This window comes from Typopeltis vanoorti, chromosome 14 (genome assembly GCF_054136105.1).
Source record: "Typopeltis vanoorti isolate ZY-2024b chromosome 14, IOZ_Tvanoo_1.0, whole genome shotgun sequence".
Classification (NCBI taxonomy): Eukaryota; Metazoa; Arthropoda; class Arachnida; order Uropygi; family Thelyphonidae; genus Typopeltis; species Typopeltis vanoorti.
Window position 1 is genome coordinate 85157535 of NC_143562.1, and position 15989 is coordinate 85173523.

Sequence of the window (15989 nt, forward strand, 5' to 3'; positions counted from 1 at the left end):
AACAGAAGAGGCAGAAATGGGTTAGGATTGAAAAGCCTCAAATCATTGAAGGAAACCACATCACAGAACATTTCAAATTCCAAAAAGCTGACTGTTGTGACAATCTTAAACTTTACATCATCAAATAATCACTGTTTAATAATATACAGCTATTATTAGCATCTGAGTGAAACAAGAGAGTATTGTGTTTAAATGCCCTTAAGACTTCAGCCAGTGTCTACCCTTGTGCAAACTTTATTACTGTATCTTATTTTCTTAGAATATATTTATTTTTACTCTTACAGTTTATTCAGTTTAATAAAAAAATAAAGCTTACATAAGAATTGTCAGTGGTGGTGATAAAATATGGCTCAAAAGGAATTGTCTTTTATAAAAATTTTATTAGTTATAATAGTTTTTGTTTGCATTTCTTCTGAAAATGTTTCCATTGGTCTAGGAGAGTTTCTATTTAAGCACTAACTTGGATGCTGCTGAGAATCATACTCATAAAATTAGGTGCCAATTTTCTTGTCAACTCATTATTTAGTAAGGCTTTAACAAAGTGCTCCTTTCCACCCTAAGCCACCTAAAGAGATCACATGGAAGACCAACTTTATTCCAGAAGTGTATATCCCCCCCCTTTTTTTTTATGTGGCTCACATTTAAGAAAGATGTAAGCCTATAGTACACAGTGCTGTTGGGTTGGCTAAGGATTTATTTTTGTGCATATTTATTTTTTTTATGTAATTCAAAAACACTGCTGAAGAGACCAAACAGCTCTTTTTTATGCCACTTTAGACCTTCAGGAAACAGGGTGTGGTGGTCTCATCTCAGGCGACAAAATTCATCTCCCATCTAAAGACCCGCACCAAAGATGGATTTGAAGCCACAGCTTGTCGGTTAGAGAGCAATTACAACAGCCACTCAGCTAACAAATTCATAAACAGGAAAGTGAATTTCTTCTCCCCCACCCCCCAAGGATAGCTCATCTTATTTATAACTTTATTTCACTTTTTTGTATTTCTTTGAATCTAGAAGAAAAACAAGTATGTCCAATGTGATTTTTACTAGTGATATCTCACTTCTACACAATTACAAGTTTATTTGCTAAGACTGCAGAAACAGCTTTTCTTACTTTTCTTTTTGTAATGAGAGCAAGAGCAAATTTCAAAAACGTTGTTTTTCGTTTATGGTCTTGTCATCCAATAGTTTCATATTCACCTCCTTACATATAATAAATACAAGAACTTCATACTGGTGAAATTTTTAAATACTTAAAAACATTCAGCAGTATCCAAGTTCTGAAATGACAAAGGTTTTGTTCATTATGATGAAAGTTATCAGTTATTTTTACATCTTCTCTCTTTACTATAAAGATAAAATAAATCCAGTTTGATTTCATATCTTTTATTGCTTTATGTAGGAAATAAAAAAATTAACATTCTGCAGTGAAAAAATGAATGTATCATGTGTGCATTTAAAAATAAATTCAGTGCTGTCAACAATAGCCATGGGAGGGAAGGGAAAGTAATTCATATACACTATATTCTTAAACATATTTGGAACATGTCTCTCCTTCAGAAATACAAACAATTTAAGTCAGACATATGCAAAGATATTAAAACTCTTCAAGATGTATGGGAAGAAAGAATCCCAGTAAAGTTAAATGTATCAACAGATGCTGCATAAAACTGTCTATCCTTTCAAAAGACAACAGATGTGAAAAGAAGAATGACCAGGGACTACAATGGTTATTCTGTAATGCAAGGAAAACTTATAGGAAGAGGCACTAATTCAGCTGGTTTAATAGATAGTCAACCTATTTTCAATAACATTAGTTTTCAATGACAAGGTAAAATATTCACAGGCTTTTCTAATTTCAAATTGTGGGTGTTCTAGGTAAGCAGATTCCATTCATTCTTCTAGAGGTCAAATTCAAATATCCAATGAGACAATTGTATTCCTGATGCACAGGAAACTGAACAGCTTTGATTTCAAGATAAAGCTGCAGCTTAGCAGTCTTATGTATATAAAACATAAGCAAATAAATATAATTTGTTACAGTCTTATCTTTCTTGGACTAATGAGATATAGAAATAGACTAATATGGTGTGATCAGAAAAATATTTTATCGAATGAGGATCTATCTAATTATAATTAGGTATGTGTACCACAGCAGAATATTAATATAGTGGATGATAACTCCATGGGACCCAGTTTGAAAATTATACAGAATTTAGCCTTTGTATTAAAATGTAGAAATAACTTTTGCTCATAAAAATAAAGTCCAGCTTATAAGTAACTAACATGAAGAAACAATAGCAGAGTTATTTTAGATGGTCTTGATTCCTATCTGAATAGAAAGTGAGCCCTTGTTTAACAAAAGCTCAGAGTTGTGTATACTCACACTACTGAGATTTTTTAAAATGGTAATTGCGTCAACTAACCTTTAAAAAAAAAATTTACTTGTAATGGAAGAAATAAATTTAGAAAATACTGGATAATGAAAGTAAGCAAATGATATATCATTAAAAAAAAAAAATCTGTCGAAATACTACTCATGCATTCAAAATATACAAATGGAGGAGGAGGAGAATGTTGGCTTTTCACATGTATATCTATAATTACATGACTACAAAAAGTCAGAACTCCATTAGTTTTATGCACGTAACAAAATATCTGACTGACTGAAATCACATATTACAGGAAAAAAATATTTGTGATGCAAGTGTTTAACCAAAATATGATCCTGGTCAATGATGAATTACTGTGTTATATGATTAAAAAGCATATTAATTATTCTGCTGGATAGCAGATTTTAAATAAATTACGTCACTGGTAAACACATTCTGAATACAGAAATATTCAACTATTCTTATCCTGCAGTAAAATACAGTTTTATACTGTTTAAATATGGTGTACACTTAACTATTGAGAAAAACTTACTTTACAATGCTAGTAAATTTGAAAATACAGTAATTCTAGTTCAGTTTAATTCAACCAGTGGAAATTAAAATAAAAAAAAAAGCATTATTCTTTGAGAATTTGAACATAAACACTAAGGCTTTTGTGAAGAAATTTATTCTACCACTCTGCACTTAATGTGTATGTGGCTTGTGACTTATGGTTATGCCTTGCCTTAATGCATTTTTCTACTAATCTGAGAACATGTGGCAATCCAATCGCTGACATGTGTAGTTATTCACGTACCCGTGGCTTGCAATGGTTTGTGTTTCTTGGGTATGAAAGGATCTGAAACAAAGAAGAAATCAATTCAGAGAATGAAGGATAATGAAAGTAAGTAAATGATATGTCGTTTAATTAGCAATAAAGTAAAACAAAATTTAGATTAAATGTACTTTTAAGGCATGGTTCTGAAATCATGAGTTCACGTGTGGTGGAAATGCACCTGAAATAACGTCTTCATTCATTTCTTTAAACTTTATTATTATCTTTTTATTTAATCAATTTGAAACACATAAAACATGAATAGAGAGAGAGTGATGAATATTTTTGTTATGGTTTTCACTACCTGATACAAGAAAATCTACTGCTAGGTAATCTGAAAGTATCCTAAATGGAAGAATATCTGGAATGAGCTGGGGTGGGAGTGAAGGGAAGGGCAAGAGAGAGCATTACTAAAACTGAGGATTTCGATATTTTCTTTCTTTCTGAAAATTAAACTGCTTTCTCTATTATACATTTTTAATGAATTAAAACTAATTTTATATGCAAATGAAAATTTATGGCACACCCAACTCAATTCAGATTTCTATTAAGGATAACTTTTTGAATAAATGCACTACACAAGAAACTGCTATCCTTGCTTCAGATTTCTTTAAGTTCATGCAATTATCCATAAGACAAGCAAAATTTAACCCTACATCCATACCACAATAATTCGTCTTCTACAGGGTGGAATCTTAATATTGTCATCCACATGGGTACACGTGGATGACAATATTACATGAGTCATCCATATGACTACATTGTAATCATGTACTACATTATAGTACATTAGTCACCCATATGACTACATTTCAGTTACACACAGCAGAATAATTTAAAAAAAAAAAAAACATTTAAAGAAACATTACAGGCTCAGACAGCTATCTGAGAACACTAATTCAGCACATAATAGTAGAAAAATATGCATCAACTTTATATAATTCCCCATTATGTAAACAAATAACTGCTACTTTGAGGAAATATTTTGTATGACCTGATAGCAAATTTCAAGAGGAAAAAAAAAATTCATAATTCATAAAAGGCATACACAAAATTTATTGTATACAAACACTGACTTATAACTGGATTGCATGGTGTGAAACTTTTAATCCAAACTGGCTCTTTTCCATGGCAGACCTCAATTTAAAGTTGGTTTATTGATTTGTAATGTGATCTACTTTTGTTTCTTATAATTAAGAGAATGATGTAATCTTCTCAGTCCTGCTGAGTAAAGTGAATGCAGACAGTGCAATATAAATTTGAGTCCATTTTCACAGTGAGACTAAACATTGATGCTGTATCATTTTACTCACACTGTAACATGGGATGGAATGTGATCTCAAGGTTTACATTTCTGAATTCAAACTTCAAAAAATAAATAAACTGATTTTTTTAAAGATGACAAATGCAAACAGGTAATTTTTGTCTTCTCCAAATGTTTTTTGATATGCTTCTTAGTAACAATCTGATACCCAAATCTAAAGCAACTGGTGCAGTTACATGATAAGAATCAATTACCGTCACACAAAAAAGTCACCTCTACTTATATTACATATCAGGAAGTAACTTTCATAAGTGTGCTTTTTAAGCCATTTTAAGGATTTGATTTTGCTGAAAAGCAAACTTGATAATTTACAAAAAGACTGCAATTAGCAAAAATGTTTATTCAAAAATCCAAACAGGTAACAGGTAAAAGAATTTACCTTGTTATTTTGTTGATTCACCTTTCTCTCTAGTTACTGCTATTTCTTAGCATTGATAACATTAAATTTAACTGATATGACTATTTCTTGAATAATAACTGAAACATCAACTTCCACAAATACTTCTAGAAAATTCTCTATGATATTTAAATCTGCACCATTAAAATAAAAATATATATACTTTATTAGTTTGCATTACCATATTCTTTATGACACTGTATTCTGAATAGAAATAAGATACAATGAATTGTTTACTATGTAGTCATATGATATACTGGTTTAAAAAATTGAGTTATGTAGTCTTCACTGAAGGCCAGTCCATGTGTTATTTAGGATTAAATAAGTATTTCTGTTTTGATCCATGAATAATTTCATCACCTTCTGCATCAATGAATACAGTTCATAGAAATTAAGAGGAGGAAACATTCAAACTTATATATCATGAATTTCAATGTGGATGAATTATCACAATTCCAAACAGAGCCAATTTTATTATTATATGTTCTGTATAAGAATTCTGACTGAAATTCTTATATATCATCCACTGTAGTTCAAATACATACACTGATGCAATATTTTATCACATCGACAAAAGCTTGTTTCGCCATCATCAGCTTACAAGTAGGTTCAGTGGAATGTTGTGGCCAAGTAGCTTGGCTTATAGATATCTAATGTTATAAATGACAAGTAATCCTAACTGCATAGTCTGCTATGCCTGCCAATGTGTATTCCTAGGCAAACCTGTTTTTCAGGATGAAAGACTCCGAGGAAAATCCTACTGCCCCTATATAAGACCAGCTAACTTACAGTAAAATGAAATGACCTTATAAGGGTTCCTGTCCTAAACAGGATTCAAACAAAGAACAATGATATCTAACTGAGTTATAGGGAGATGTTGGAAGTTTTTTCACTTGGTTAGACTATAAATTATTCAGTTTAATCCTTTATCGAAGTGTAGGCAAAGAAATTTGCACCTGAAGTATCTTCAGGAGTGGGGCAACTCATGGCAAAGGTTGACTGACTTCACATCACTTGCCTTAGTATCCCATAAAAGCACATCTCCTTGCAGACATGTATAATGCTATGCATTATGGGAAGACATAAAATAATCACAATTAGTCAACCAGCTGCCAGATTTAAGGTAACCAGTGGCGTACCTCAAGGCCTTGGGCCATTATTGTTCAATCTATACATTAATGTTATTGTTGTTTGATGATGATGCAGCAAACAACAATTGTTTGCTGATGATGCAGAGATAGGCAAGGCAATCAGAGATGCTACTAATATTCAGCAATTACAAAATGATTTTAATAGACTGGAAATCTGGGCAAATGAAAATGGCTGTCAGTTTAATGTTAGTAACAGTAAAGTTATGCACTTTGGCATGATTAGAGTTCCAACGGCATATTATATTAGCAGGGTTATGCTACAAGAAACTGAAGAGGCAAGGGATCTTGGTGTATTGGTGAATAAAAATTTAAAGTTCAAATGTCACACAGCAAAAATTACAAATACAACTCAGAGGATAATTGCTATGTTGAAGTGAACCTTGACATGCAAGGATAGGGAAGTAATTTTTCCTCTTTATAAGGCTGTAATAAGACCACACCTGGATTATTGTGCGCAGATTTGGTCTCCCAGGTTTCAAGGGGATAAAGCTGTGGAAAGGGTGCAAAGAAGAGTTACAAAGATTATATCCAGATTATGGGATTTACATTATGAGTATGTGGATTGCAGACTCTGGTTAACAGGAGAAAGAGGGATGATATGATAGAGGTCTATAAACCTCTGAATGGGTGTTATAGCATCTCAAATGATGAAATTTTTCGTTATATGGAAGGCAGGAAGAGAACACGGGGCATCAATGGAAGTTAAGGTTGTTCTCAGTCAAGAAAGGGGTAAGAGCTAGGTTTTTCTCCCAGAGAGCAGTGAGTGAGTGGAATAATTAGGGATAGTGAGTGCATCTAGTGTAAATGAATTTAAGGGAAGGTATGATAGCTGGGTTGGATAATTTACAGCCTTCCTCGATGAGTCCTTGACTCTCTGGAGGCATCAGATAATAATAATAATAATAATATAGTCCCTTGCATTCACACAGAGTAATTCATTAATATGGCATATTCAGTCTTTATAAATGTTTCTAGGACAGAATTGGGAGGGGGGGGGGGGCAAATTCTCTCTTTGTCCACTGAATGGATTTCTTGCAGACTGTGCTGATGTATTCCGGTACTGCCAAAATAGCAGTTCCTACACATGACAAATGGATTCATTTGATATCTGACACTTCAAACATCCAATCCATATATAAATGCCTTTGAAAATAAAGCTCACCTAAACACTTATAAAATGCTTCCTACAAAATTTTCATAATAGGAATATTGAAGGATAGTTTACTAGGAAAAGATATCCATTGTCCATTCTAGATGAGGTCAAAAAACTCCTAGACTCAGTCAGAATAATGCATGTCCAACTATGAAAATAGCTAAGTTTGAATTCTGAGATAAGATAACATATGAGAATAAAAGTTTTGTGTAAGATGGTGTGAACAATTCACATGGGATCACTTAATGTTCCTCTAGGAACATTAAATTATATTATTTTGATGAGTCATGCTGCTTTCAAAATAAAACTAAAATTCAAGCAAGTGTTACAATCACCAAAATGCTACAGCATAGCTATTTCACATCAAACATAAGTCATAAATGACAAATCTCAAAGAATATTTTTCATGCAGACTTCAAAAATGTTTCGTACATGCAGCTACAGTGATCACAAAACATCAAAGACTATAAAAATGATTAATGATGTCCACATGTACTAAACAGATTTAAAGAAACTTCTATTATGAAAAATTCATGTTTCAAACATGATTATAGGAGAGATCTGGATATAAAAATAAAATGAACAGAACAAACAAAAACTTACCTATACATTGCACTATATGCTGTCAAAAATGATAATAATAATAAATAATAATAATAATCCAAATAATTACAAAAGAATATGCCTCACTTCCGATAAAAACTAGATGCTGCTGCATACCCTATATTAATTTTTTTCCCTGTGAGTTTTTCCATTTGTAACATTTTATTATCAGACTTCCCATTAGTTTTATTATATATTAAGAAAATATAGAAAACTAGATGCATATTCCATTGCACTATGATTATGCAATATATAACAAAACTTCACCCAGCTACTCCAAACAGAAACCAATATGCCATTCCAATTCCTTGTTTAGCAGCATTAAACAAGGGCAAATATTAAGGTTATCATGGTAAATTTGATATTTGATTCCTTCAGCATCAGTGTGGCACAGTGCAGAGTTGAGAAACAATTTGTTTGTGCTTGCAACTTTGAGAGCATTGTTAAAAAGTTTTTTATGCACATGGACTACCACAGAAAAAATATGATTGCTATTATTAATGTTATAAATAAAATATTTCAACTGAATAGAAAAGACTTTCTTTGTGAATGTCATTCTTGGCAATCACAAGATCTGCAGTAGTTTTCATTGATTTTTTTTTTTTTTTTTTTTCGTGTGATAAGTGCAATCAGAATTTTTCACCTGCAGCAAGACAAAAAGTCAGTAAGGTGTGTGTGGAAGGGGAGGAGTATCAGAGTCATTATAGGGGATAGCTCTTGCTTTGTGATCCAATCTTTACTTATGCAGTTAGATTATATAATCTATCTTGGTTAGATGATATAGTTGCTTAGGTTACACCAAAGATTATACAATGAATGTAATTATGTCTGTCAACTATGTATTCTCTGGGACTCCCATAGAAAATTAACATATTTGCAGGATGAAAACTCAAAGATACCAAGAAGGAAAACCCTGCCACTTCCATATGAGATTGGCTAATTCACCTGAGGTCACTGAAGGCTCCTTATAAATGTCTTTCTCTCACACTTCAACACCAGTCAAACCTCAGTCTTTGAAACTAAAGGTGTCATTACTGTGAAATGCACTATATCAGAATTCATTTTAGACAAACAAATGAAAAGAATATTCATAATCTTCCATGGCTAAGGAACTACAGAATTATATCCCATAAAAAAAGTAGAAGAAAATTTCGGTTATTGCATGACATTGTCACTGGAAAATCTAATTTTGTCAATGCCAAGAAGGTAAAGAGCAGTAAATGTAGCTCAAGGTGAAGCATACTTCTTTCTTTTTGATACTGGAAACTAACTTTTGAAATGAAACGTTTTATGACAGAACATGAAAGGGAATGGTAGTATCAATCCTTTTACAACAAAGTTTACTCACCACCACTGATCTGATGAAATTGACAATCCTGGTAGTCGCAATTTTCAACATCTTCATATCTCTCAGCTGAAATATACTGGTGCTATTAAGATAAGATTGAAACTTTCCACTAGATAAGTACAAATTATTTAAATGGGGAAAGAAAAAACAAAGAAGAAATAGAAGAAGAAAAGAAAGGGCCAATATTTCTTGGCATGGAAAAGGAAGAATGCATTTTACAAAGGTCAGGAGAAACAGCGAACAAGAACTTCTGCAGCTTAAAATTAATTCTACTGCTGAAAAATCAGTATGGAAGAGCTGATTCTACCTCATTGTCACAGAACAAAATCATGCTACAATTCTAAAACATTACCTATCACAAAGAATTAACTTTTTCTGTAAGCCAGAGAATTCATTTTAGGCAAACAAATGAAAAGAATATTCATAACATCTTCCATGGCTAAGGAACTACAGAATTATATCCCATAAAAAAAGTAGAAGAAAATTTCGGTTATTGCATGACATTGTCACTGGAAAATCTAATTTTGTCAATGCCAAGAAGGTAAAGAGCAGTAAATGTAGCTCAAGGTGAAGCAACAAAACTAACTCATTTTTTCTGCTTGTTTTTTCATATTAATTTGAAATTCTATTTTTTCCTGTATAAATCTTTAAACTTAAGCAGGATTATTTTTTATAACATCATTGTTTTATGATAGAAATTACAGATAAAATAAATTTTACTGTATATATGCATTGCATAACAATAATATATATACAGTATATTTTATCATGTAATAAGATAGTTATCATCTTCATTTCTTTCTTTATTTGTATATGAAATGAAGCAAAAAATGAATAAAAATGCTATTTTCAGGTAATAAATATGATTTCATCAAAAACTGACTTAAGTATCAAAGTTAAGTAGGCAGAAATTCAACTATTTGTGAGAAGTTAAAGAAAGTGTCTCGAAAATCTATTAAAATATGTAAAAATAAAGGGAATCATGATTTAACTCACTAACATCAACATTCAGTAGTACAAAAATATTTTGTTGTATATATAAAGTGAAAAATGTGTGAATAAGGTTAAGAACAAGTTTTCTGCATCAATCTTTTACCATTAGCAAGTGAAACTGCTATAAGTAAATACTTTATAGAAAACTCACTTGCATTAATGAACTACTAAAATGTTAACCATATCTTCAAAATGTCAATTCTATAATAAAGAAAATGAAAATTTGTGCTATTTGCATCATAATTAATATTTTAATAAATTTTTAGTTTTTACAGAAACTGAATAAACTGCTAAATTTCATATATGACTGAGATGGAATGTTAAAAAAAAATTTAAATAAAAACATTCTCCTGAAATGGGATATATCTGAAAGAAAAGCTGTTGCCATGTTTCACTTTTAGTGATGTAATTTCTTGATTGTACTCTTGAATTATAGTAAAGGTTGAAGCTGGATGATCAAAATGGAGGAGATTGTAGGAAGAAGGAGTGGTGATTAAATAGTGTTATAATAATGAAAGAAAGTGGTTTTAGGATGGAAGGGTATCCAAGGTTAGCATGAGGAATATGTATTTTATGTCAGATGCAATTATGGATTAAAAGTAAGGTGGCTATGAGGTCAGTATACAGATTGTTAGTTTTGTGTGTTCTACAGCTGGTCTGTCTGTTTTGCAGGTAGAAAATATTTCCACCTATGTAAGAGAGTAGCTCACTCATCTTTACCTGAAAATCTTTAAAGATTTCTCATGAAGAAGATTTTGTTAAAAAAAAAAAAAAAAAAAGTAAGTAAATGTAGTAACTTTCCTCTAATACCGAATACTGTTCTGACGTCTAATTCTTATCCTTGCTTTCCTGCAATTCATCCCCAAAAGTAAGTGAAGTTATCTTTCTTGGTGAAGATAATGTCCAGAACTCAGACTATCTTTTTCCAATTCTAGCTGACCAAGCTGGAAGAGATGCTGTAGAATTTGTTATAAGCCAACTTTTCATCAAACAACCAGAATACCAATCTTCTCCACTCACTCACTACTGTCTTTTCTTAATCAGTTTTCTTTCTGGACCACTGTTCAAGTCATCTCTATTAATGGTTATTTTCATATTGTCAATACAAGTTTAATTTCATGCAAAATACCCTTCCCTCAGCTATTCTCAAACTCATGGCATTTGGCATTACAACATCAAATGAAAAGACTTCTACTCCTTGCAAAATTACTACTCCCCCTTTCTAGATCTGAAATCCTATCCAATATCCAAGCCATGGTTTTCCAAATGCACCTGTATGAGCTTATATGTTCGTGTATGGGAAGTCCATATTCAGTGTACTAAAAATCAATAAATAAATGAAAAGGTAGCTATTTCAATGCTTCCAAAGCTATCCACCTATTGCTCTCACCTTGTTCTCTACAAAGTAATGCAGAAATCACAAGCAATCAAATTACTCACCTGGAGAAATGCCATGGAAAGGTTTGGAGAAACCTATTCTACACACTCACCATTTTCCAAGAAATTTGATAGAGTTTGGCATACAGAGCTTTTCACCAACTTGTCATTTTACAGTCTGCTTTATAACTTTTGTAATAAGGCTGTTTGCTATATATAATACTGGATGGTGTTCTCTCTATATATCTATACTAATGAAAGTGCAGTGCTTCTCAGGATTATATCATCCACTCCTTCATATATAAACTCATCTCACTGATCTCAAACTTTAGAATGGAGAGTGCAGCTGATGACAGTACTCGCCATTCCTCTTACTCAAATGGCAAACCTTGCAGTTTGAAACATTCCAAACTTCAAGATCTTCTACAACTGGTGCCCTAAACATTCAAATCAAAACTATCCTTCAATGGGATTATGACAACTTGGTCATTTTCAATGCTTCCAAAATGCAGTTCTGTCTTTTTTTCTCACACAAAAAAGATCATTTCTTTTCCACTTACCTATGCTAACACTTGGCTCCACAAAGAAGATTAGATCTTTCATTTTGGACTTTTGCTCTTTTAGCCTTTTTTGGAACAAGCATTACTTCTATACTATTGTTAGCTTCCAAAATAATTGGAATCCCTTTCCTCTTAATGTTACTGTTCACTTCTTCATCTACTATGTACAAATCACAAATACACAATTTACACACCACTCTAAATTTGAAGTGGAATGGCAAACAACCGCTTAAAAATTCCTGTTGCCAGCCAAAATAGCACAGTTCAGCTAGTCGACAAACCCTCTCTCAGAGGCTCTCTCCAGCATTCAAGAAATAGCAATCATTCAATTTCTGCTAAATTTGTACAACAGATAAATATCTTTTTGTACAGATACTTTCATGAGCACTGTTTAGCAAAATGTACATCATTATCAAATTCTTGAAATATATATACCCTCACGGGGTGGGGAGGATCTTACAGTACTATAGAAAAGTAACATCATTACTAACTTCCTATCAACAAATTCCCTCCCGATTAACCTGTTATTTGTCAACATTCTGATATTATCAGATCTTATTTTTCTGTCTTCTAAGCACTTTTTATTGTATCACTCCACCTATTCTACCAATTCAACACAATCTACCTTGGTCTTCCTCTGAGTCTTTGTCCTGCCATCCTGGCAAAGAACAACACTTTAGCTAATCTTTCCTCTCATTCTGTTTAAGTGGCCATACCACCTGAGATTAGCTCTGCTAACACATTTCCTGAATGCTAACAATGCCAACTTCTTTTCTAATATCCCCATTTTAAATATGATACTGTCATCTGTACAGTCTCCTAATCTTTCTCAGGACCCTCATATCTATGGTCTCCAGTCTTTGATCAACTGTTTTATTTCTAACCCAGCTCTCAGATCCATAAATTAAAATTGGTTTGAACATAGCTAGTTTAATGTTTTGACTAATTTCTCTCTGAGGAAAAAGAAAACCAGGACGTCCTCTTAAACGATTCAACGATGACTTCTAAGGCCAGAACAGGCCATACTAGGCCTAAATCCTTGATACGTATGATGATGATGATGACTAATTTCTCTCATATTCCATACAAATTTATTCAGTTGACTTCCTACCATACCAGCTTTGTTGATTCTGTTGTCTATTTCCATATTTAATTTACTGTCTTAACCAAAAATTGTGCCCAAGTAGCTGAAATGTTTTACCTTGTTCTATAGGTTCTGCATTCATAATGCTGTTAATGTTTTCAATGTTTCTGCCTTTTTTCCATTGTCATTATCTCGTTATTGCTGATTTTCATACCAAATTTATTACAACAGTTATTCAATTCAGTCAGTGAATTTTGCAGACTTGTATTGGATGTATTTAAAAGTATAACATTATCTCCATAAAGTAAAGAGCTGTCATTAACATCTGCAATTCTGACATCAGGTTTAATACCACTTTCCTTCATACATACATTTACATTTCAAATCGTTAACTCCCACTGAACCACACATTATTTTATTCCATCTACATTCATGAAGATGGAATAAAGAGACAAATAATGGAGAAAGGCTGATTAATTTGGCAACATCCAAATATTTAATAATATGCATCATTATCTAATTTGGTACATTTAATCAAATAGACCATATCATAATCAGTAAAAGGACATTGGAATTACATTCAGAATATCCAGAGTTTCAGAGGAGCTGAGTGTGATAGTGACCATTTTCTAATATTTTCAGTAAATATTTTTTCAGCACATGCAAATCATCTCAGATACAATATTAAGAAACCATATAAAACATGCTTAGCATGTCTAGGTACACTTGATGAGTAACAGTACCTTCAAAGAAGAATGGTCCTATTAAACCCCTAGATGACAATCCATACAGACATTGGGCCCTGGAAAATTGACTGCCTTGTCCACATGAATGCCCGGATTTTCTTGAACCCAGTAAACACAATTATGCTATTTATATGAAGAGCCAAAGGCTTCAATTCGGCGACATGAACTTATTTAAGTTAAGGGATATTATATCCCATATTGTTTCTTAGCCGAATAGGAAACTCAAAAAAGAGTTTCATGCCGAATATAGAAACTATATTCGGTTTCTATATTCAGGTGTTTTCTATATGTGCAGCACCTGAATAGTTTCTATATTCAGGTGCTGCATCTGGATAGTGCAGCACCTGACCCATTTGGTAGTGCAACCTGAGGCAACTCATAGCCAGGGTGGAGCAAGCTCTGATCACTATTCTTGGTATTTACCCATAATGTGAACTTAGCTCCCAGGAGATGTATTACTGTTCTACATTATGAGAGAAGGTCACTACCCAGACCGGTTTCAACCTTTACTGAGGTCTCGTCAGTGAGTAGGTAGACCTAGTTAATACCAAGTTTGTAGCAAACAGAACTTACATCCCTTCTATGAGAATTGCCAAGAAGGTGTCCTAATAAATTACTAATTATAGGAAGAGCCAAAGGCTTCAATTCGGTGACATGAACTTATTTAAGCTAAGGTTCATGCCGAATATAGTTTCTATATTTGGCACAAAACTCCGAGTTTCTTATCCATTAAGCTTAAATTGTGCTTCATCAGACCAAACCATCTTCCTCACAAACTCCTTATCCTCATCTACCATGTGCTGAAACCACTTGCAATACTGCATTCTTCGATCAGGATTGTCTTCATTCATTGCACATAATAATCGTGGGATGTAAACTTTCCATTTAGCTGCTTTAAGAATGTGCCGTATGCTTGCACTACTAACTCCTGTCTCACGTGCACATTGTGCAGTAGACTTCTGTAGCGGGCGTGTAAACTGTTTCAACACCATAGCCAAGGAAGCAGGACTTGTTGCTGTGCAAGGCCACCCAGATCTTCCCTTGTGCACATCACACGGTATCATGGGTCTCAAACTAATTCCGAATACGAATTGTTAGGTGTGTTACAAACTCACGCCTCCATTGTCATTGAACTTCAATAACATTCTCAAATTTGAAATATCACTTTAAAATGGTCTTGCATTCCTCGAACGACAATCGTGTCTCAGCAATTTTGTTTCACTGTCCTACCAGTCACACGTTGATGCTAGTATTCATGTAACGACATGTTTTGAGAGAAGATCATACTACACGTTGCTACTGTAATTCGATCCTACTTTGAAAAAAGTTCACAGATGACATCTATGATCTTTTAAATCTGTTAAAGTGTGTATACATTTTTTTGATGGACTGTATGTGTGTGTGTGTGTGTGTGTATATATAAACTGGTAAATTTAATATGGGAAAAAGAAGGGATATCCACAGGATTGAAAGAATCACTAATCATTACAATATATAAAAAGGGAAACAAAAATGAATATGAAAATTACAGAGGGATATTGCTCCTGTGAACAGGATACAAAATTGTATCTAATATTCTAAAAGGAACCATACTTTATGCTCAAGAAAAAAAAATGACTATCAAGCAGGATTCCAAAGAAATCTGTTAAGTTTTTTACACTAAAACAGATAGATTAAAAAAAAAAGGAATATAATCAACAGGTCCATATTTTATTTATAGATTTTAGAAAAACATATGATAGCATTCTTAGAGAAGGCTATCAGGAAGTATTAGGTGAACTGCAGTCACATCACAAGATGTGTTTAATCAAAATTTGAACCACTGACAGTGGAAGCACAGTATTGGCTAAAGCAATTAGATTTGAACCTTCTGCCATAGACAAAATTGAAGAAAGGAGACATCCTCAATAGAATCATTCGGTTTTGTGACCACATTTTTATTAAAAAAGACTGTTTTTTAAAACTAAATAAGTAGTACTAAAAAACAAACCAGACAAGTTTCGTTGTCGTCAGACTAACATCTTCAGGGGTAAAGATAACTAATAG

The 15989-nt window shown here is 32.8% G+C and overlaps 1 protein-coding gene across 5 annotated transcripts in view; it reads right to left on the reverse strand.

The window, feature by feature from the left end:
* lig (ubiquitin-associated protein-like lingerer) overlaps positions 1 to 15989 on the reverse strand; it is a 465599-nt gene that overhangs the window by 149491 nt on the left and 300119 nt on the right. For 4 of the 5 annotated variants that reach the window (XM_090403755.1, XM_090403757.1, XM_090403754.1 and 1 more), the window contains exon 18: positions 3190 to 3231. The exons of the other annotated variant lie outside the window; for it this stretch is intronic. In XM_090403755.1, the coding sequence (XP_090259881.1) occupies positions 3190 to 3231 (42 nt within the window). The remainder of the gene's footprint in view (positions 1 to 3189; positions 3232 to 15989) is intronic. 5 annotated transcript variants of the gene reach the window in all.